The sequence below is a fragment of the Phyllostomus hastatus genome, unplaced genomic scaffold, assembly GCF_019186645.2.
Source record: "Phyllostomus hastatus isolate PE091 unplaced genomic scaffold, TTU_PhHast_1.1 phas_scaffold_93, whole genome shotgun sequence".
NCBI classification, from domain to species: domain Eukaryota; kingdom Metazoa; phylum Chordata; class Mammalia; order Chiroptera; family Phyllostomidae; genus Phyllostomus; species Phyllostomus hastatus.
Window position 1 is genome coordinate 44002891 of NW_025334042.1, and position 21062 is coordinate 44023952.

Sequence of the window (21062 nt, forward strand, 5' to 3'; positions counted from 1 at the left end):
CAATGACCCTGAACATGGTCTCCGAGTTTCATAAGCTTTAGTTAGATAGAGCTCAGGGACTTTTTGCAGACTCAGGGAAAAACTGCAGGCATAACTGTTCCATTCCCAGGCGATCTAAATGATAAATATTTCTTCTGCAAAAGTTACAGTCGCATTCAGCTGAAGATTGTGGTTAACTCTTTCCTTCTTAACCCCTGTGGGTCCTGGCTGTATGACGCCAGCCTTCACCATCCTCCACAGTTCTTTGGTATTAGAAAGGAATTTTAGCATTTATTTCTGAACATATTATGGTACAAGAAATTTTATGTAACAAATATTACAAAACACAAGAGCAGATACAAGGTACATAGATACGGAATTAGTACTACCCATGTATAATGTGCAGCCTCATTTTTCTCTCAAAACTTTGAGCATATGGCTTTGTCCCTTCTTGGCTGTGGTAGGTCATGCTCTTGTCTTTATAAAACCACTGGTACCTGGTTCACCAGATGAGCTCAATAAATGCTTATTGAATGAATAAAATACCTTTTGCCTACTTCATAATGTCACCTAGGGCACCTTCTGCCAACTTCACAATGTCACCCAAGGCATAGTGTTGCCTACTTCACAATGTCACTTTCAACTGACTCTGCACAGAAATGGGGACTTCACAGCTCTGTCTGAGTCTCTCTCCAGTGGTGGCTCCAGCCAATGAAGAAAAAAGCAAAGAACCCAAAGTCTTGAGCTGCAGCAAATGGATTTAGGTTAAACAGCCTGGGATGGAGGGGCGCTGATCCTTGGGGGAGAAAGGACCTGTAAAGACCTTTCCAGAACGACAGAGAATCAGAGCTGCTTGTGAGCAGGGGCATGCATTTCTCCCAACCCTCCTGCAACAGAGGAGTGGCTGGCCCTGGAGACTCAGGCTAATGGTGTTCATGTGAACTGATTTGTTCAAACCTAGGGCTGCAAAACGGCCCGAAGAGCAGAGAAAGTAGTGAGTAACGTTGTTAGATCCCAGAAGTGCAGCGGGGAATTTTCCCAGCCCGGCCCACTGGGCGCTAGAGGGTCACAAAGGACCCGCCTTTCCCAGACTGAGGCACCATAGGACGAAGGTTGTTCCCAAGGCCACGTGAGGCTTCGTCGCCGTCTAAAGCCCCAAACCAGCAGAACTAATGAAAGAGGGAAGTAAGTTAAGGACGCTCCAACTCTGAGACGCGGCGCGCCTCTGGCGGCCCACTAGCCGCTCTCCCAGCAGCCGCCACTAGCTCGCCACCTGGTCCAGCCGAGCGGAGGTCGCGACCGCAGAGCCATGTCCTGCCGCAGCCCGGACGGGCGTCTCCTCTGGCTGCCCGCGCCCTCGGCCCCGCCGCCACCGCTGCTGCTGCTGCTGCTGCTCCTGGCCGCCGCATTGCCGCCCAGCCTGGCAGGTGAGCAGAGCGCGCCCGGGGAAAGGGCCCGCGCTGCCTGCCCGCGCCCCACCGAGCCCCGGGTCCCGCCAAGTTTACTTCTAGCGAGTGTCCGGGTTCTGAGTGGCCACCAAAGAGCGCGCTCCTGCGGGGGACTGACAGGGCTCGCTCTAGCGCTGTTGTGGCTCTGAGTTTGCCCGGGAGAAGGGCATGGGGTGTGTGCTCCTGCGAACTTAAAAAAGTGTTGGCCACAATTCTTGGCAGGCAAATCGATTTGCTCCTGCACGACTCGGCTTGCTGAGGCCCTGCTGGTCCTCAAAGTGCTAGCCAAAGGACATCTAAATATATTTATTCGAGTCATAGGGAGGTACGATTCCGGGCTGCCACTCTTCCCCCACTTCTTAATTGTCAATAACTGGTTTAAAATGCTAAGAAATGCAACCTGGTACTGTCAGCTTGGTATGTGTCAGGCAGTGTGCTAAAGGGGCTTATGTTTTCCAATATAACGCTCACTATAGGATAATCCAAATAGCATTATTACCCTCATTGTACAGATGATTAAGTACTTTTCATAAAAATACACAGCATAGGAAGGCAGAGCTGAGATGCTAAAGGGCATTTACTCAACTATTCCCCTCTCCGCGAAACAGGCTTCATCCCCTACAGGTGTTGGCACTTATCTGTACACTTTGCAAAAACCAACCAACCAACCAACAAAAAGACACGGTTGGATTTGGCATTTTCACTCCCAATGAATAAAATCAACAATAATTAAAGAACTTGAAGGACTTCAAAAGTAATGTAAAGGAAGGATTTTGTTTAATCTTATAAGCCTCTTTCTGTGCTGACCTTGCATAAGAATAGCGTGGAGTTTAGGAGAGCACACCCCTCCCCAAACCAGTGTTTCGATTCTTGTTACATCACCTTCCATCAGGTTTCAAGACCTTAGTTTTCACAACTTGCCCGCATGTTGCTATTCTATTTTTTCCGGTCTTTTAAGCTGCCTGAGCTTCTGATATCAAAAGTGATGCAGCCCCAGGCATCGGACTCTAGATTTACCATTACATTCCGTCCTTCCCAGGACTGTGAGGTGGTGTTGGTGGCACATTTAGGCCTGGGAAACTGTTCACTCACACGTACCTGGGGCGAGCTACAGTGCCCGGGATACGGAAAGGGCGTTTGTGTCTGAAACGCTGGCGGACACTTCCCTTTTCTGTTCTTTGGGAATGTTGGGATTGTTTTAAATTTTCTGTAGATGGCTGGTGGGGCAGCCTGAGGATCAAGCAGGAGACATTATTTTTCTTAAGATGGGACACTTTATTCAAGAAGATATCATCTGGAAAGAAACTGCTTCTTAAACTGAGTTCCCCAAATGATAGATAAGCTGGCTCCATGCCAGGTGGGTGGGCAGTCAAGGCAAGAGAGTGAGGAGGGTATTTCTGCTACTGGCCTTCCTGACAACTGTCTGCCCAGCAATCTGGAAAGACTTCTTTACATGGAGTTCAAGGACAGCCAGTGATGCCCATGCTGTCTGTTTTGAAAAAACGTGATCTCGCTTTCCTTTGATCCACCCCTATTAACCTCTTTTCCACTGCAGGTTTTTGGTGCTTTGTCCTACCTTCTCTTAGACTGCACAACTGAGGATGGAGAACAGGGTCTTTGCCACCACTTGCTTTTCATGTTTCCGCTGAGCGCCCAGCTCAGCACTTTGAATTTACTGTGTGCATGATAAACACTGAAGAGAATGCATTTTAATCTCCTTGGAGTGAATTTTATATCCACTAAGATGCATCTCTTTACACACAAACAACTTCTTCAGTTTTTTAAAAGTACTTTTTACTTTAATTATTCTAGAGATTGGCAAGCAAGTGCGTGTTCATCCTAGCCACATCTTTCAAACTACTGCAAACTTTAGATGTGAAACAATGTTGCCTTTATCTTTCCAAACTGGAAAGGCCCTTATTTGTTTTTAGGATGTCTCGTATAATTTTTCTAAGCTGTTTGTATAGTGAAGTCAGGTTGTCACTATGGGAAGGGATGGGTTGGTTGCCAAGAGACATGTAGGATAGCATAGAACCCTTGGTAAAACTGGTTCCAAACCTGGCCCTTGCACTTGCAGGGCTGGACTCCAGAAACTCCTTCTTTGCAGTGCTCCGGAGCTGATCAGATATAAGGAAGCTGATTCACCCTGATAAACACACAAGTCTATTAACCAAAATACCAGTTGTTAATTTTTAACAGACTGGGTATTTGTGTAGCCTGCTCCAGCTGTGTTCTACTGAAACTACATGGGGTAGATAATATGAAGGATTCTCAGGATGGAGGTCAGATTAATCCACCTCCCAGTGGGACCCAACACTCCAGGCAGGGCATGGGTGCTCCTCCACTGACAGTGCCCACCTGGCACAAACCTGACTGCCTTTTCCAGGCTTCCATGGCTCACCTGTGCCCACTTGAGACTAACAGGTCGCCTCTCAAGATAGGTAATACCTCTATGTAGTGGTCAAGGAGTTTGCTGTCCTGATAGTCTTTCAGTCTCCTTAAGGTGATTCAGCAACCTTTGGCTGAGACCAGTCTCAACTTCTTCTTTAAATCTGAAGACATTCTTATTTCCAAATCACTAAGGTGGTTGCTCCATATGTTTGCTCTATGGCTGTTCTTTATTTTTTGAAGTATAGTGTTAGAGAGATAGTATCAAATTCCACAAATAGAAACTATGGAGCCATACTGCACGTGTTTGATTCCTGGCTCCAATACTTACTGTGTGACTTTAAGTAAATTATGTAATCGCTCTATGCCTCAATTTCCTAATCTATAAAATGGGTATTCTAATACTCTGTCTCATTAAGTGGTCATGAGGAACAGTGCCTGGCTATATATAGTAGGGGCTATATATAATTATATGCCACACAATGACATTTTACTCAACTGCATATACAATGGTAGTCCCATGAAATTATTATAGTGGACGTGAAAAATTCCTACTACCCAGTGATACTGTACCCACTGCAACTCACAGTGCAACACCTCACACAGATGATTGTGTTACACTTGCCAACAGTGTGCAGCACGGCACCACGCTGTAGAGGTTTATAGTGTAGGAACTGTAGAGGCACAGAATTTATCACCCCCAAACACACCTATTTAGCATAACGATTATTTTAGGTTAGTTAAGAAATAGTAGACCCAGGAGAAGTTTTAAAACCAAGTAGAAATGACACTTTCTAAAAGGCATTTACATCTGTGAGGGAAATCTCATTTGTCTCCCTCTCAGAGTGACCTTATGTTCGGAAATTCTTATCAGTGCAGAAGGCAATAACTTGAATCTACATAACAACCTGAGCCTTGATACACTTGATACACTGCGCTTTTCCTGGTAACTGCCCCTGACTGAACCCCTCCACCCCCAACATCTTCTGTCCTCAGCTGAAGATGGTATTTAAAGTGGTTGCTTCAGCCATTTTGGTGAATAACTCAGTTTTTCTGCGTCTCTCCTATGTATATAGAGGTATATGTGTTGTTAAACTTTTGTTTTTCTCTTTTTAATCTGGCTTTTATTTCTGGGATGGCTCAGTCAAGAATCCAAAAGAGTAGAAGGAAAATTATTTTTCTCCCCTGCAGAATAATAGCTTTAGGTGTGTGGTAGGCTACACCATCTAGGTTTGTGGGAGTGGACTCTGTGATATTCACACAATGACCAAGTCATTTACTGACAGATTACTCAGAATGTAAATATGTCCATTGTTCAGTGATGCATGACTATAATTGAGCAGCTGTTATTACTGGCTATTGGAGTTACTTTTCTATGAAAAGGCATCAGGGATCTCTTCAGTAAGCAACCAAGATGGCAGATGATCATCTATGTGCTGGGATGTAATAATTTATACAATCAGGATTTTTCCTTAGTCATGGTCCAGCATTTTGGGGATTTGAGTATGCACATTAAGCAGCCATTTCAGAAAACAGTGAACAGTTTCCTTGGTCACCTTCCAGGGTTAGAACTGTCTGACTGAAATCACCTGGATTGCTTTAGTCACAGCTGCTTTAGAACCTCCCAACTCTTTTCTGTCTTTCTGAGCCTCACTGAGTCTTCCTAGAGCGCATGCCCACTGTCTGGGTGTATCAGACCCAAAAGAAGTACTCTGTGAACTCAAACATTTTCTTGTGCTCTCCCTATATCAGTGTGTTTATAAAAATGTATACAACTTTTGAGAGAAGTGCCTATTCATTTCTATTATTAAACCTTGTTTCCTGGCCCTTCTGGAAATGTGAATCTGATAGCAAAAATTAAAAACTTTCTCCAGAAGAAAATTAAAAAGAAATTTCCTTCAATCTTTAAGTAAATTTCTTCAGTCTTTAAATTGAAATAAAACATTTAAAAAATCATTTTTTCATGGCGATTACTTTTTTAATATATAAACTATGAATCATGTGAATTTCATCTTGGGACTTTGTTCTGACATGAACAGCAGAAATTTTTGGTTTCATATGTCTTTAGGTATTGTTTTTACTTTTGTCACCTGTTATCGTTTGCTTTGTTGAATTCTGAATTTTAAAGCATTACCTATTGAGATAGCAAATGAGGTAGCAGCATCAATCATAGAATGAATCTCAAAGAATTTATTTTGTTCAGTACTTTAAGTCTTTTAATGCATTTAATCTTTATCTTTTTTTTTTAATGGAGGAGGTTCCAGTTGCTCTTAACTTACATTCCACGATCTTTTGAAAGTTTAGCTTTAAGATGTGGCTAGAAAAGCATTGATGTTATTATGTAGTTTGTGTCAGAATGTCAGACCTCAGTCCTTGAGTTTAGTAAAGAAAGAATTCAGAACCAAGAACTCTAGCAAAGGAGAAAGTTTGTTTAGGAAGTTACAGAGGTAGAAGAAAGAAGCCGTCTGGGCAGTGGGGACTGTGGAAACAAGTTACAGAGGCAAAAGAAGGGCACTGGGAGCTTAGGAGAGAGCAAGCAAGGGCACGTGCCTGAACAAACAGTGGGGGAAAGACTCGGGTGCACTCCAGAGAGAGACACATAACCCTCACTGGGATCACTGGGTCACTGGCCTTACAGGTTTTTATCTGTTTTCTGAAGATGAGGATTTTAGAGGAGGTTGTCAAGGAGGATCTCAATAGAATATTCATCAGCTTTTCAGGTGTGTCATTTCAGGGTCATAGTCTCTACTGATTGGCTGGCGCTATGGTGGAGGATCATTAGTCATTGCACCTGACATCAACCATGGCATTGCTTCCTCAGTTTTGCTGCTTTTCTGGGCCTGGAGCTGAAACACAACTGAGGCTTAGAAGTTCTCTCTAGTTTGACTGAACTCTGTCTCTGTGGTCAACAGACCCTAGGCTTTGTTCCTAAGATTATTTGATGCGAATCAGAACCTCACTGCCCCGAGGGCATAATGCTTAAAGGAGTGGTCCTGCAAGGGAGAGGGAGGCAGGTGGGTCAGCGTGCTGGATGGGGCCAGTTTTCCCCATTCCACTTGCCAAGGAGTTTTCCTAACTTCTTACTGTCCTTCCTCCTTTATGCTGTTGATTGAAAGGCACAGGCTTGAAGCTCCGAAATTTGTCAGCCTTGTAAATGCAATTACAATTTCAACATAAGGTAGTATAGAGTTACTCAAACCAGCATTTGCAAACCTAGGGTACCCAAATTCTAATTCACAATTAGAAATCAAGAATTAATATACTACAGACTTGATAAAAAATCTGTCTTTAAGTGTAACCTTCACAGCTACTGTGATAGTTTGCAATTGAGGCAGTCACATCATCAATAAAGCATTGTGGTAGACCCGAGGAACTTGATACAATGAAAAATGCAATACCTCTTCATGATTTTCCAGGACCTTACAATCAAATTTATTGGACCAAATTCATACAAATACACATAACCAAAAAGTAATCTAGGTGAAGAGTAAGCCAAGAGAGCTGAATTAGAATGGGGCTAAATTGACTTTCTGTTGGTAAGTTTTTTGGCAAAAACTCTGATTTAATCTCATAGTGAAGAGTAGGTTTGTTTCAAGGGGAAGAAGGAAACAGATCATTTTAGTTTCAGGCAAATCTATAGCATTTTTTCTGCATTAGTGTTTTGTTGCTTTGGGGCTACTTTTTAAAAGCTATATCCTTTTCTATTTACCGAGTGTATCAGGTACATCACGCATCCCACCTCATACCCTCTCACGTGCCTTTTATGCTAAATAGCTTTGTGCAGGTATAACCTGAGGCACCTCCACTCAGTGACAGTGCAGGATTCCCTTGCTTTCTGACCCAGAGCTTCTCTGAAATCATAATCATTTAGCATAAGAGCACACTCAGGCCTGGGAGTGAGGGATTAACACTGCGCAGGACAGGCTTTGACTTATGCAGGGGGGAGCCGGTGGATAAATTCTCTTCCATCCCCGGTATAGGGTCTTCAGAGGCTTATTCTGCACACTTCCTTGGACCATCTCAGAAGGCACCCTTGTGTTAGCTTTTCCTCATTCCCTGTTTTATTCCACCAGTCCCCTATTCCTGCTCCCTGGGAACACTCCCCAAAATAATCCAGTTTCTCTGGTGAGTGAAAGCTGAAACTCCTACTTATAATGTTGTTGCCTGGAGATTGTTTGTTCATGTGTCAGCTATTTCCTTAGTGATTCTGATGAAGAGTCAAAGGAAATCTAAAAACCAATTTATTTATTGAGAACCATTTCAAAAAAGGGAAGAGCAATGCCAAGTGCACAGAGAAAGACATCATGAGAGACGCTCAGTGGCCATAAAAGAGAAAAGCAATTCAAGGATCAGAATCAGTGAAATATTAGCTAACCCCAATCTGAATAGATTAAATTGCAATCTTAATCTTTTTACATTTTCTCTCACATATTCAGAACCTCTGCTCTCTTGTTTCTCCTTTTCTCTAGCTTACTGAATATGTTAGCCAAAATTGTATTGCTCAGGGTTTAATACCTTACTCTATCATAAATGAGGTGCTAGGAAAATTAGTCTCCAAATATGGGTGAGAGTGACTTAAATCATTTATGGCTATTTTACAAATTCTAAGACAGGAATTTTTTTTAACTGAAGACAAGTAAGTCATAGAAAATATTAGAATACACAAGTAAATAAAATAAACTTTTAAATTTTAGATTGTGCTTCTTCCATCTTTATTTATAGAAGAAAATACCCTAATTGTATAAAGTAACGTTCCCATTCATTCAATAAATATTTATCAACTGCATTGTTGAGAATGCTGCTGTTAAAAAATGTTTAGATCTTATTCTGCACTCCCACAACTCTGGGGAAAATATCAACACGTGGCACTTGTACTGTGAGCCGCTGAACCACTCTCTAGGCTCCTTACCTGAACTTGAAGATGCACTGTAATTACTTCAGTTATTTTAGGCTAACTTCTGTGAATGTTACAGTAAACCTCACTTTCACTTCAAGAACACACACAAGTAAACTAGATTCACAGAAACGTTACTGTGCCAGGCACAGTGATTCCAGAATATGTGGTGGCAAGTGGCAGCCATCCCCGCCTTCAGAGAGTTTGTATAAAGCTAGGTTAGGTTTTGAATTATGTAATATTTTTCTATTTTTTTGCTATCTACATTTCATATCATCTGTGTCCTAACATGGAGATGTTTTTTTAGAAAAAATTATAATGGCTTAAAAACCGTTAAAGGATTTAAGAAAAAATGTTGTGTAGTGCTGGGAGAACCAGAAAGACACATGGAGAAAACATCCAGGAACAGAGGACATCAATTAGAGGTGAATCGAGAAACTCTGATTTTGGTGTGATTTTCAAAGCATCTGTTAAGTTGGTCAGCTTGTTAGCAGCACATTTGTATCATTGAATTCTCATGAGGACTGGGTAGGCGACCTTCATGCGTGAGGACTGGAGTAGCGTCAAAAAGCAGAGATTTACAGGTGTTTGTTATTGGTGGTTGGGAAATTAGGGGAAGTGTGGCAGTCCCTGTAGCAATGAAAGCACAGCCCTTGAGTGCTTAGATTGACAGCGAGCCAAGTTTCTAGCAAAAGGAGCTACTGGAATGGAAAAGGAAGGGAAGGGAAGGTCAGGATGCTGGATGAGAAATGCCAACATTTTGGGGAAGGGAACAAAGCCAAAAATCATGTTATGTGGGCAGAACTGACAGAGAAGAGACTGACCAGTGTTGCCTCCCTTTCTTCACAGTTCCTGTTCGTGACCCCACCCTTGCTGCAGCCATGTGTGGTTGTTTTTTATTTAGTCAGTTCTGCTTTCTCGTTTCCCTACGGACTCACTGGAGGTGAGGGTAGCAGAGAATGTGAGAGAAAGGCTGGGAAGGGCTGAGGCTATGGCATTTGTGGTCCAAAATCAATTTGGAAGGCATATTTATGTATTGTACTTTGGAGGCGAAGAAGGGAAGTTTCCATGGATACTGCCTACAATTGTCAAAGCATGGCCAATTTGTGACTTTATTAATAACTAGACTATTGTTTGCCATCCGGAGTTTGTTGACACAATATTCTGTACCTCTACCTGTGACAATGTCTTTACCTCCACTTAACCATTTTTTAAAGAAAGCCTACCATTGCAGTCATGATGCTCTAAGATTACAATTATACCTTTAGTGCTTATTTGATAAACAATCATGACACCAAAAAACCAAAATAGTGAGTCACTTTTGCATTTAATCTGAGCTGGAATTTCTAGTATCTTAACCACTCAAACCTCAGTATGTCCAAAACTCTTCCTTACCAGACGTATTCCCCACCTGCTCCCTTTCTCAGTGAATGACACAACATTCATCCATTGAGTCCCAACCTAGAACCCAAGGGTCATTCTGGCCTACTCCTCTCTCTGATGACCTGAATGTAAAGTTTGTCTTTAACCCAAGCAGCTGTGGTTAAAGACAATGGTTTCTTAGGCAGAGAAATGAATGCAATATATACCCTATCCTTTCTCCCCTTCTTTTTCCTGTTTTTTTCTTTCTTTTCCTAAGTCTCTCTTCCTTTCACAATTATTTACTGAGTATTTGTTATGGGCCGGGCACCATACCTAATGCTGAGGAAACAGTTTTGGGCTTCAGGGGTTCACCTGGTAGAAGCAGGGGCAGACATGTAAGTTACAGTACAAAGTAATAAGACCTAAAGATGTATATACTAGGTACATTGAGCTTGTAGAGCAAGTCAGCCCCTTCAAAGGCATGCTGCTTCCTGAGTCTAAAATAGCAATTTTGAGATTGCTAGGTGGCTAACAAGAGAGAAATTCTCAGGCAGAGGAAGGAGCATGTGTGAGTCTGCAGTGTCGGCCCAGCTCGTGGCGGGTTGGGGTGGTATGTAACCGTTTCCAGATCGCAAAGCGCAAGGGGCAGTAGATGAAGCTGGTAGGTAGGTAGGCTACCACAGAATGCAGAGAGAGCTTCTGTGGTAGCTTTGCTTTGATCTGTGTGGCAATAGAACATGTTAATTTACTAGAGGGGGAGGGGCCACCACAGAGAGAGAGAACTGTAGGGTGCTGGAGGAAGAAGATATAGGTTGGAACAAAGTTCCAAACAAAAGTGAGAGGGGTGGGATCCAGAGCACACAGGGGTAGGAGGATTGAAGTGAACAAGAAGAGAGACATGAATATAGGATTTGTGAGGATGAATTCACAAAATTATCAAGAACTTGAGGGGGTCACAAGTGATAGTTTTTATTTTTATTTTTATTTTATTTTTTGCTAAATAGGAATCTAATGTCATGTAAGAATTAAGCAGGAAAAATAGGATAAGGAGCCAGAGAATACGAATGCTCTGACCCAGCTTTTAGGCAGAGAGGAAGGCCCCGCTGACCAGGGATGTCAACCTGTCCTAGGCTGAGTGAAAAAGTGGGCGGGGCTCCAGCTCAGTCCTGGCTGCTACCCCATGGCTCAGGATGGAGCCCAGAGACCCACCCTATGATGTTATAACCACACCCCTGCAAACTTTAACTGATATTTTTGCTATGGGCTGATCCCCCTTGATGAAGGTTCTGGTTTTTCCCCTACTTGCAACAAAGACAAACTATAGTGGCAGATTTCCCAATTTGTTAGAATGGAATTCTTTAAAAAGCAAATGTGTTGGAATTGTTTACATAGCAGGAAAATGCATAAGAAAATCAGCTGAATGGCATCCTATCATTATTCCCTTTTCTTTTCTTCCAGAAGTCTCCTATGCAACTGCGTACTGGATACCTGCTGAAAAGACAGTGCATGTCAAAAATGTACTAGACAAGAGTGGGGATGCCTATGGCTTTTATAATAACACTATGAACACCACAGGCTGGGGTATCCTGGAGATCAAAGCAGGGTATGGTTCTCAGACTCTGAGCAATGAGGTCATCATGTTTGTGGCTGGCTTTTTGGAGGGTTACCTCACTGCCACGTAAGTACCCCAGTCCCTCACGGTGGAGAACTATCAGGGGATCTCTATCTTTTTCTGTGTCCAACAGCGTAGCCCTTGTCTTCTGGCATTGTACGTTAATAGCTATGCTAATGTACATTAGTAGCTGTAGTAATACCTCCTATGATAGAAACATTGAAATTACATTTGTACTCTTAGTCAGTACCTGCCTACAAGAAACAAAGACCCCAGTTGCGGCACTGCTCAGTTGGCATGGCACATGCTTTTTAAATCTTGCCTTCTTCTGGAACTGATTTAAGATACTGCTAAGCCATCGCATCCTACTAGTTACTGATTGTCCAGCAGAAAATAAGTAGGAGGTGGAGTGACTCTTCAAGAACCACAAAACAGAGAAGATTAATTAAAAATAAAACATAAGAGCATTTCTTTTCAAACGTCTTAGAACAATACTTTTGAGTACTAAAAAGATTTTAAATTGAAATTTTAAAACTTGAAATTGATTTTAAATTGAAATTCCAGTTCTATTATTACTTGGTTCTTGTGTCCTTCATCTTACAAAAATAACAAAATGCAATTAATGATAATGCAGATAGGACTCATCCTTTTAAGAGAAAAGCTCTTTAAGGAAAAGGAAGTTGCAACCCATTTAATCAAGCCTCAGTCTTTGTTTGCTATTAAGTGTCTGGATAAGTTGGCTTTCTATTTTTAATGTTCTGTGACCTAGATTATTGAGGGCAGCCTAACCAAACCTTACCCTGCGCTGTTACTGCCTTAGTCATGGTAAGTACAGTGCAATCTTAATCAGTTTCTGCATTCTGGAGATTATATCAGATGTTGGATGACTGGTTATTAAGTTCTGGCTGCTCATTTTAAATTTAAACCAGAAATTCTCATTTTTGTTTTTATACCAAATTTTTGTTACCCTACTATTGGAGACCCCTTCATATAGTATACTACTCAGAGGTGTATAAAGCTTTATAAACTGAGTAAAAGCATGTTTCTGACTGTATTATACATGTACAATTTGAACTTGTTATCTTTCCTTCCAAATCTTTATCCACTTTTGTATTCACTTATTTGATTGCGTTATTTGAATTGAGTTGCAAATTTGGAGAAATAATTTTTATTGATGGACTGATTGGAGAGAGAGAGAGAAGCAATGATTTGTTGTTCCACCCATCCATGCTTTTAGTGGTTGATTCTTGTGTGTGCCCTGACCGGGGATTGAACCCACAACCTTGGCATTCTGGGACAATGTTCTAACCAACTGAGTTACCTGGCCATGGCTGAAGAAGTAATTTGGGCTGAAGTCATGTGAATATAAGCATAGTAGATGAACTCATGAGTGCCAGACATAGTGGGTTATTAAGGGAGACTGCGATTTGAAGACAGCGGCTCTAGTCCTGAACTGCTGTCCTGAGACTGTTGTAAAGATAAGCGTGTCTGCCTTGGATATGGTGTCCCTTCCAGAGAGCTCAGGAGTGCGGCTGAGAAGGCTCTGACAAAGATGGCGCTTCCAGTACTCTTCTGTCTAAGGAAAAAACGGGTTTTAACATTTCACTTTTGTGGATGACTTTATCATTTCCCCCAAATTCTTAATATAAAGCATTAACCTATCCTTGATTACCTTTATCCATTTTCTAAGAACATCCATAGATAAAGGAGCCATTCTATTAACAACTTTTTATATACTTTTATTTTGAAGTAAAAATTGCTTAACTTTTATTTCTTAAAAAAATAAGTCACTTAGCTACTAGTCACTGTTTTATTGTTTTCTTTGCCTTTTGCTGTGTCTTTTCCAAGAAAATTCCATAGGTAGAAGTCAGTCTTTTAATATTAAAGCAAATACACAACTTCTTGCATATTGTGATCCATTTTCAGGATCTGGCAACTGAGTCAGCCTTCCCTTCAGACCAGTAGCAGCAGCCCATGGGTGAGGGATCAGGAGAGAGGGAGAGGCCAGTCTCACAATCTCAGTCAATGCTGGTCCTTAAGGGAGAGTTGGGAAACCCTTGGCAGCATTTCCGCTGCACAGAACACCCAGAAAGGAGGGCTTTAATCCTAAGTACCAGAAAAGTCCGAGAGGAAGGCACCCAGTGGACCAGAGCAGTCAAAGAAGGCTTTGTGGAAGGGTGAGTTGTGGGTCTGGTGCTTGACAGATGAGAACCATTTGGCTTGGCTGGGAAGAAGGAAGAAATCATTCTGGGCAGAAAACAGTGGGACGGAGTACTGGAAAAGGCCCTGACTCTGAAAGAGTTCGTTGCATTTACAAAGAGCAAGGGGTGGAGGCTCTGACTGAGCCAGGAGAGGGCAACAGGTTTAGAAAGGCCAACGGGGGCTGTACTGTGGAAGGCTTTGGATGCAGACCATTCGAAGGTCATCGCCCTCTATTCTAAGCACAGAGTGCTAAGAAGTTCCATGAATTTAAAAGACGACCGCCCTATTTGTCTTCACATTGTATTTATGACCATGTAATTCTCCCTACTTGCTCAAGGATGGGCTTCCTGTATGTGGTACCAAGAGTCTGAGGGACTACTGCTCCATAGAGACTGTGATAGATCTCATTGAACAGGAGCTGCTGGTGAGCAGGAAGGTGCATGATAAACAACTGAAGGGGCTGGAAGGGAGAGAGAGGTCAGTATCTGTATATTGAAGAAGGGAAGGAAAAGAGAAAAAAAGGAGGGAGAAAGGGCAGAAAGGGAAAAGAAGAGAAGGAAGATGAGGAAGAATTGCAATCTCAACTCTCTTTAGAAGGGCATTTCCTCCCTTTTCAGGTAGCTCAGTTGGTTAAAGCATCATCCTGATACACCAAGGTGGTAGGTAGGATCTCCAGTCAGGCACATACAAGAGTCAACCAATAAATGCATAAACAAGTCAAACAACAAATTGATGTCTCTTTCATCTTCTCTGTCTCTCTTTGTCTCTCTCCCTGAAATAAGAAGGACGGGGGGCATTTCCCATAAGCTACTTTTCAGAGGCTGTCATTCTAAGTTCCTTTCTGAAATTCAAATCAGTAGGGGCATTTCCAAATCAGCATGCATTAAGAGGAACTGCTTTGTGCCTAGCTTAAAGTTCAGGTTAGTGGGATGTGACCCAGCATGCTTAAAACAGACCTCTGGCAATGAGTTGGGGAAGAGGGGACAGAAGGAGGAAGCTATCGATTTCCTTCCTCCTCTTCTGATGTGGTCCAGGGGATGAAGGTTTATTATACATTCTGATGCCCCAGAGTTTGCTTCGAGGGAAGAAGATATGCCAAATGGAGTCGAGAAGCTGGGCTCACAGTGATGAGCTCTAGCAGGGAGACAGAACAGAGGGGATGCTGGCGCATTCATGGGACTTGGACTCCCAGACCAGCAAGGACTGTCTGCAGTCAGCACCACGGCTACACAGCCCACCATCTGGACTGAGCAGGGAGAGGCAGTGTGGCTCCCTCTGAGCAAAGGTCCCCAACATTCTCTCAAGCAAAGCAGAAGAGCTTAAATGTCAGCTATCTGGAGGCTGAGGCTGTAGCCACAAAACCAATAGTAGAGAAGGAGTGCAAGTCACAGGCTAGGCTTTCTGTTTGTTTGCTGGCTTGTTTTCAGCTACACATGGACAATTGTCTACAAAGTAATAGCATCTTCTTACACAAATATCATTTCATCAACTTAAACCATACAACATACTCCTGGGGACTTTTACTCGTCATGCTTTGCCAGGTACGATTGATCCTGCATACCCAGACACTGCCTTGGAGCAAGGGCACCTGAGCCTGAGCTGACAGGGAAGTGGGTTGTGCCGGAGGCCAAAAGAAAGAGCCATCTTTTCTCATTTTCCTCTCAACTTGGAAGGAAAGCTGCTCAGGCAGCTGCCGAGGAGTGGGAGTGCAGGGCTGCTACCATTCCCCCCACAGCACCACATCCTGCCTTACCATCTCCTGATTCTTGGCAGGAAGAGGTATCTGAGAGGATGGATATTGTGTGGTGAACAATTGGGATATTTAGATAAGGAGACCCATTTACCAACCCCGGAAGATATAATTTGTTCTTTTCAACCTATGGGATACTTGAGAGACCAAATGAAAACACACAAAGAAATATTCTTACATCTTCCATCATTTCCTTTGAATTTGTCATTTCCTTGAACTTTTACAACACTTCCAGTTAACAGTTTGGTCCTGGGCCCAGCCCTTTGTACTTTTCATGAAGTTCAAGGTCATCTACCCTTGCTGCTCTGGCAGAGTAATTTCATCCTAGGCAGCGGCAGCAGCAACAGCAGATTCATCTGGACCAGAGTTGGCAGTAGGCACGAGCTATTTTCAGAGGCTTTTATACTGTGTAGCCCTTCCACATACTCTCTCTTCTTTTTTCTCTCTTCTTCCACTTTCAGTGGCCTCACTCATCTCCTGGGGAGTCACTCACTGCAGGCTACTAACCTCACCATGCAAACCTTCACACCAGGAGGGCTCTTGGGCTGCGCTGGGATGCCCCTCAGCCTCTCACACTTCCCCTTTCTAGCAACTCTTAGAGCCAAGATTCCCGAGAGCCAGATGCTGCCTCTCCCATCTCCACCAGCTGAAATATTGCCCAACCTCCCAGACGCATCTCAGAGGCTGTCTTTCTGATGAAGCTTTTTCTGATTCCATTCCCCCTGGACTGGAGCTCCGTCTCCCCCACCCCACCCCCGCACCATCTGTTAGTGCCTAAGGGCAGGGTCCTATCTCATTCATCTTTGAATACCCCAGACACCTGGCCCAGTGCTTCTGCCCCCAGCAGAATTTAATTACATGCTTATTAGGTTTAATTGAATCCTGTTGTTGCTCCATTTCTATTAGAGATGAATCAGAAGAGTGAGGTGAATATTTCCATGCATTGCATTGCCTACAAACCTCGATCAAATGGAGCTTCTTCCTTTCTTTTTAACTCTGTGGGGTTGCTCCCTAAGAGTTGCAAATTCAGAGTTTCTGATGTTTCACTAATGATGTAAAATCTGCTAAATAGTCATAGATTGATTTTTAATAAAGTGAGTCAAGAAACTCTTCTGGGAAGAATGGGGGTGTGAAGAACCTGGTCTGCTCTGGTTTTGAACGAAGTGGCTGACTTTGTGTTGCTGAAGTGGCTGGTGAAATGACTCCTGGAATCGCCCAGTAAGCATGAGCTGATTCAGTGCAACAAATACCTGTTACACTACCCGTACCAGATTCTGGGAATGGAGAGAAAGGTCAGGGGGGAGTTAATTCCTAAGTACATTCTTCAAAGAGGACGCCTTTCAAGTTAATATGTTGACACAACAGTTGCTGAAACTATGATTAAGAGAGATTGTTAGCAAAATTATATGGCACAAGTGGAGAAAATAGTTAATGGTGGTACCATTTTCGTGTTTGGCCTACTGCCAAGAAATAGCTCAAAAATCTCCTTCACACTCCCAGCTTACCCCTTTGATATTATAAATTCAGTAGGCTTCCAGGTCAAGGCTGTGGGCAAAGGAAAGATAAGTAAGACACAGTCTCACTCTCAAAAATGTCAAAAACCTCATCAACTAGTAATTATCTGAAACTTAACATGAACCACAAAATGATGATGATACATTTATATATCATTTATATAGCATTTATATATCATTTAAAATGTGCCAGACACTGTTCAAAGCATTTTACATATATTAAACTATTTAATCCACGTGATATTATAAGGTATTTATCACTAATATCTCCATATCACTGATATGAAAGTCACAAAGCTAGCCAGCAGGAGCTAGGATTGGACACCAGGCTATCTGGTTACACAGTCTGTGCACATGCACACGTGTACATGTACGCACACCAGCACCCACTCCAATGAATAATCACTACGGGAAATACTAAAGCAGCCCAATATGGTCTCTGACCAAGGAAGTCAAAACAGAAGACAGTAGGAGACAGCAGATGACAAGTGAGTGCTAAATAATGTGTATTTATGTAATGCAGAAAGATTCAGGAAAAGATGCATTTGTCTTCATGATTCTCTCATAAAAATTTGTGTGAGAGACATGAAAGTGAGCAAAATTTCAGCCATCTTAGGAGGAAATGTACTGATTTTACACACCACAGGAGCTAAAGCTAAATCTAACACATCTGTGACCTAGATTCTAGTGTGAGAATTCAGAATGTGGAGAAATTAGCCATCTTGCTTGTGATCACAGAGCCTAAAAGTGGTGAAGTCAAGCTTTACCCAGAATTCAAAGCTTGTACTTCTAACTACTATATTCTATTTTTCTACCAAACAAATGTGTAGGGTCCCAGGCACAGGGATCAGAGAAGGGCCTCAACCCAAGGAGCCTGCACATGGATTGTGTTTTGCAGGGCGCCTGAATGGAGCAGGATCATTTGAGGCCTCCACTTTTGATCTCAAGGTGGGGGGTTGTCTTCCCATGCTCCAAATGTCAGAATTGAAAAATCTAGTCTCTGCCAAAAAAAAATTTTTTCAGTAGTTCGAGCCCAGTTACCCTCCCATATCTCCATCTGTCTTGTCTGTGGTTACATGGATGTCCTCAGCAACCACCCACCAGTCAAGATTAATGTTCATTTGTCTCATGGTTTCTGAACCTCGGCACCATTGGCATTTTGGGATGAATTCTTCTTTGGTGTGGGGGCTGTGCATTGCAGGATGTTTAGCAGCATCCCGTTGTACCTTACCCACTAGTGTGACAACCAAAAATGTCTCCAGATATGCCAAATGCCCCCTAGAGGGAAAAATCACTCCAGTTGAGAAACGCTGCTTTATTTTTTAAATAAACTGAAAAATTGAGGGGATTCAGAACTGTTGACGGAGCTAGGAAGGATACAATGATGGAAATGTCGTGTAAAAATTATGAATGTTTTTGTTTGCCTGAGTAAGCATGGCAAGTCAATAGCTCATATATTGTTTTCCAAGAAATAGAACTTTATTTTTATAAAAATCATTTTAATTGTAACAGGCCATTCCCCTTAATGGCTATAAAAATGTTACCATAGTCCTCTACATAAATAAAATAATTTATCATATTAGCTGGGTCAGTTCAGAATGTTCCACTTTTTCCCAAAATGGATTGGTGTTACTGAGGCTTCTTGGAGGGAGGGGGAGCTGTTTAATCAGTGGTTTTCCTGTATCTTTCTCTGGCATCCACCAAAGTGAAACAATCTCATTTAGTCTTTAGCTTAGGTGAGTCCCTACCTGACATCTGATGAAGATCCCATGGTCTCCAGCTGCCTACTCAATGCCATCTGAGGTTTCACTTCTCACCACAAGTACAAGTCCTCTGCCCCCATTGGGTCCATCAGCTCCCAGGTCCACTGATTTCACTGTAGACCACAAAAGAACACATTTGGATGTGCCCCAAACTCACTGAGGTGTTCAGAAGTGCTATATTTGGCTCATCAGTCCAGACAGTCCAAACAGCTATCTCTACTTCCCCAGGCAGTCTCGGAGTGGGAAACAGTAGGGTTATAACCTCCCTGAGCAACAAAGTCATCAAATTCTCTCGGAATCCCTGCATTTCATTCACCTGAAGTGTGATACCAGGGCAGAGGGCGCCTTCCTTGTCACCCACGTACCTGTCTAGTTGCAGAGGTGGTGGAAAGGGAAGGGTGACCAACTTGATCATCAAATAGATGTGGCGGCATAAAGATATATAAGTAAAAGTTAAATGTGATCATTCAACTTTTAAAAAATATTTACAAATAATTTGAAAGAAACACTTTCTTGAAGTAACATTTACTGGATTCAAGGACCATAAAATAAAAGAGATCAAAGGATTTGATTTCAACGCTGTTTACCTCACTGGCAATAAAACTCTATTCTCATTCTATCAGTTTTGGTTCTGGAAACTGCAGTAAGTCCTCGCTTAATGTCATTGATATGTTCTTGGAATTACAATGCAGTGACTTGTAAGGAAGCCAGTTTTACCAAAGGTTAATGGACACCAACAAGAGTTAAGTTCCTACTGCTTCTCATCAATGTTACAACAAAACAACGTTAAAGGAAATGACATTGTTTGAGGACCCACTGTACTTGATAAAGGGTATCTAAATTTCCAAAGCACAGGGAGCCAAATTTTCTATCTTAAAATCTGAGTCACTTCCTGTTTACAATGCTGACCTTCCTAGGTCACTAAAAAGCATCAAATGAAAACCAAAACTAAGACTTTACGTTTCAGTCCAGAGAGTCAAGGGGTTCACAATTTGACTGACTTTGCTCAAAACTTTACAGCACATGATAGATGAAATATATCGAAAGAGTATTGTAGTAATTCAGCTGGACGCCCAAATGAGATTCAGTATTCTTTGAACAAGAAAAGGAATAGAAAGCAAAGTGATGAAGTATAAATCTGCTGGGGCCTTGGTCTCGATCAGCCCAACCTGCTCATGCACAAAGGCCTCAGTGTGCTGGGTGAGCTGACTCAAGGCTGGGAAGCTGAAGTTACTTTGCTACTTTCAACTGTGCACTAGGCAACCACAGAGTAAGCTCTATTGATGTGCATCCTAGCCTACAGATTTACAAGAAACCAAGAGCTTGGGAAAGGGGCCTGGGCAACCTAGAACCAAATAACCACATATGTGGATTCATTTACAATTTCAGCTGCAGTATTCCATAGGAAAGAAGTCCCCAAAGTTATTCTAAGATCTAGTTCTCAGGGAGTCAGGGAGATATGCTAAGGGGAAAATGAGAGAGAGAGAGAGAGAAGGGGAAAGGAGAGAGGGAGATCAAACAAATAAATAAAAATGCCTTCACACTAAAGTTCCAAAATATACAGATTGAATGCTAAGAAAAAGTCAACAAAATCAACACTATCATGAATACATCCCAGATTAATTTTATGCAATGTTTTAACAAAAACTTTCAATATGCTTATGGAATTCCAACTTATAAATGAAGGAAAACTTAGAGGAATTTATGAAACAGAAAAGAAAAAATTAGATATTTTAAAAGAACCTATTTGAAATATTACAAATAAAATTATGAAAATTAATTTATAAAAATATTGATAAATGGGTAGTTGCTAGACACAGAGAAAAAATTCTGTATCAGAAGTTAGTAATGACTGATTATATAATATGCTGCCCAAAGAAATAAAGAGATAAAAATAGAAAGCTATTAGATAGAGGAGTTCAAAAAACTCCAATATACAAGGTCTGTCCAGAAGGTATCCAGCCATGTGATATGAAAAATGGAAACATTTATTGAAGAAGATACAAGATACAAGAGATGTTGTACATAGGACAATGATGCCTCAGTCCCTTTCAAAGTAGGCATCTTGGGACCTCACACAGTTCTCCCAGTTGCCATTAGCTGCCCTGTCATATTTTCCTGAATCTCATCAACAGTCTGAAATATCTTCC

General features: G+C 42.1%; 1 protein-coding gene across 1 annotated transcript in view; it reads left to right on the top strand.

Moving 5' to 3' along the window:
- The first annotated feature begins 1043 nt into the window (after positions 1 to 1043).
- The window catches only part of PLBD1 (phospholipase B domain containing 1), a 51493-nt gene continuing 31474 nt past the window's right edge, over positions 1044 to 21062 (top strand). Inside the window, exons 1-2 of the mRNA XM_045829818.1 lie at positions 1044 to 1406; positions 11530 to 11749. Coding sequence (XP_045685774.1) covers positions 1289 to 1406; positions 11530 to 11749 — 338 coding nt within the window. The 5' untranslated portion in view covers positions 1044 to 1288. The remainder of the gene's footprint in view (positions 1407 to 11529; positions 11750 to 21062) is intronic.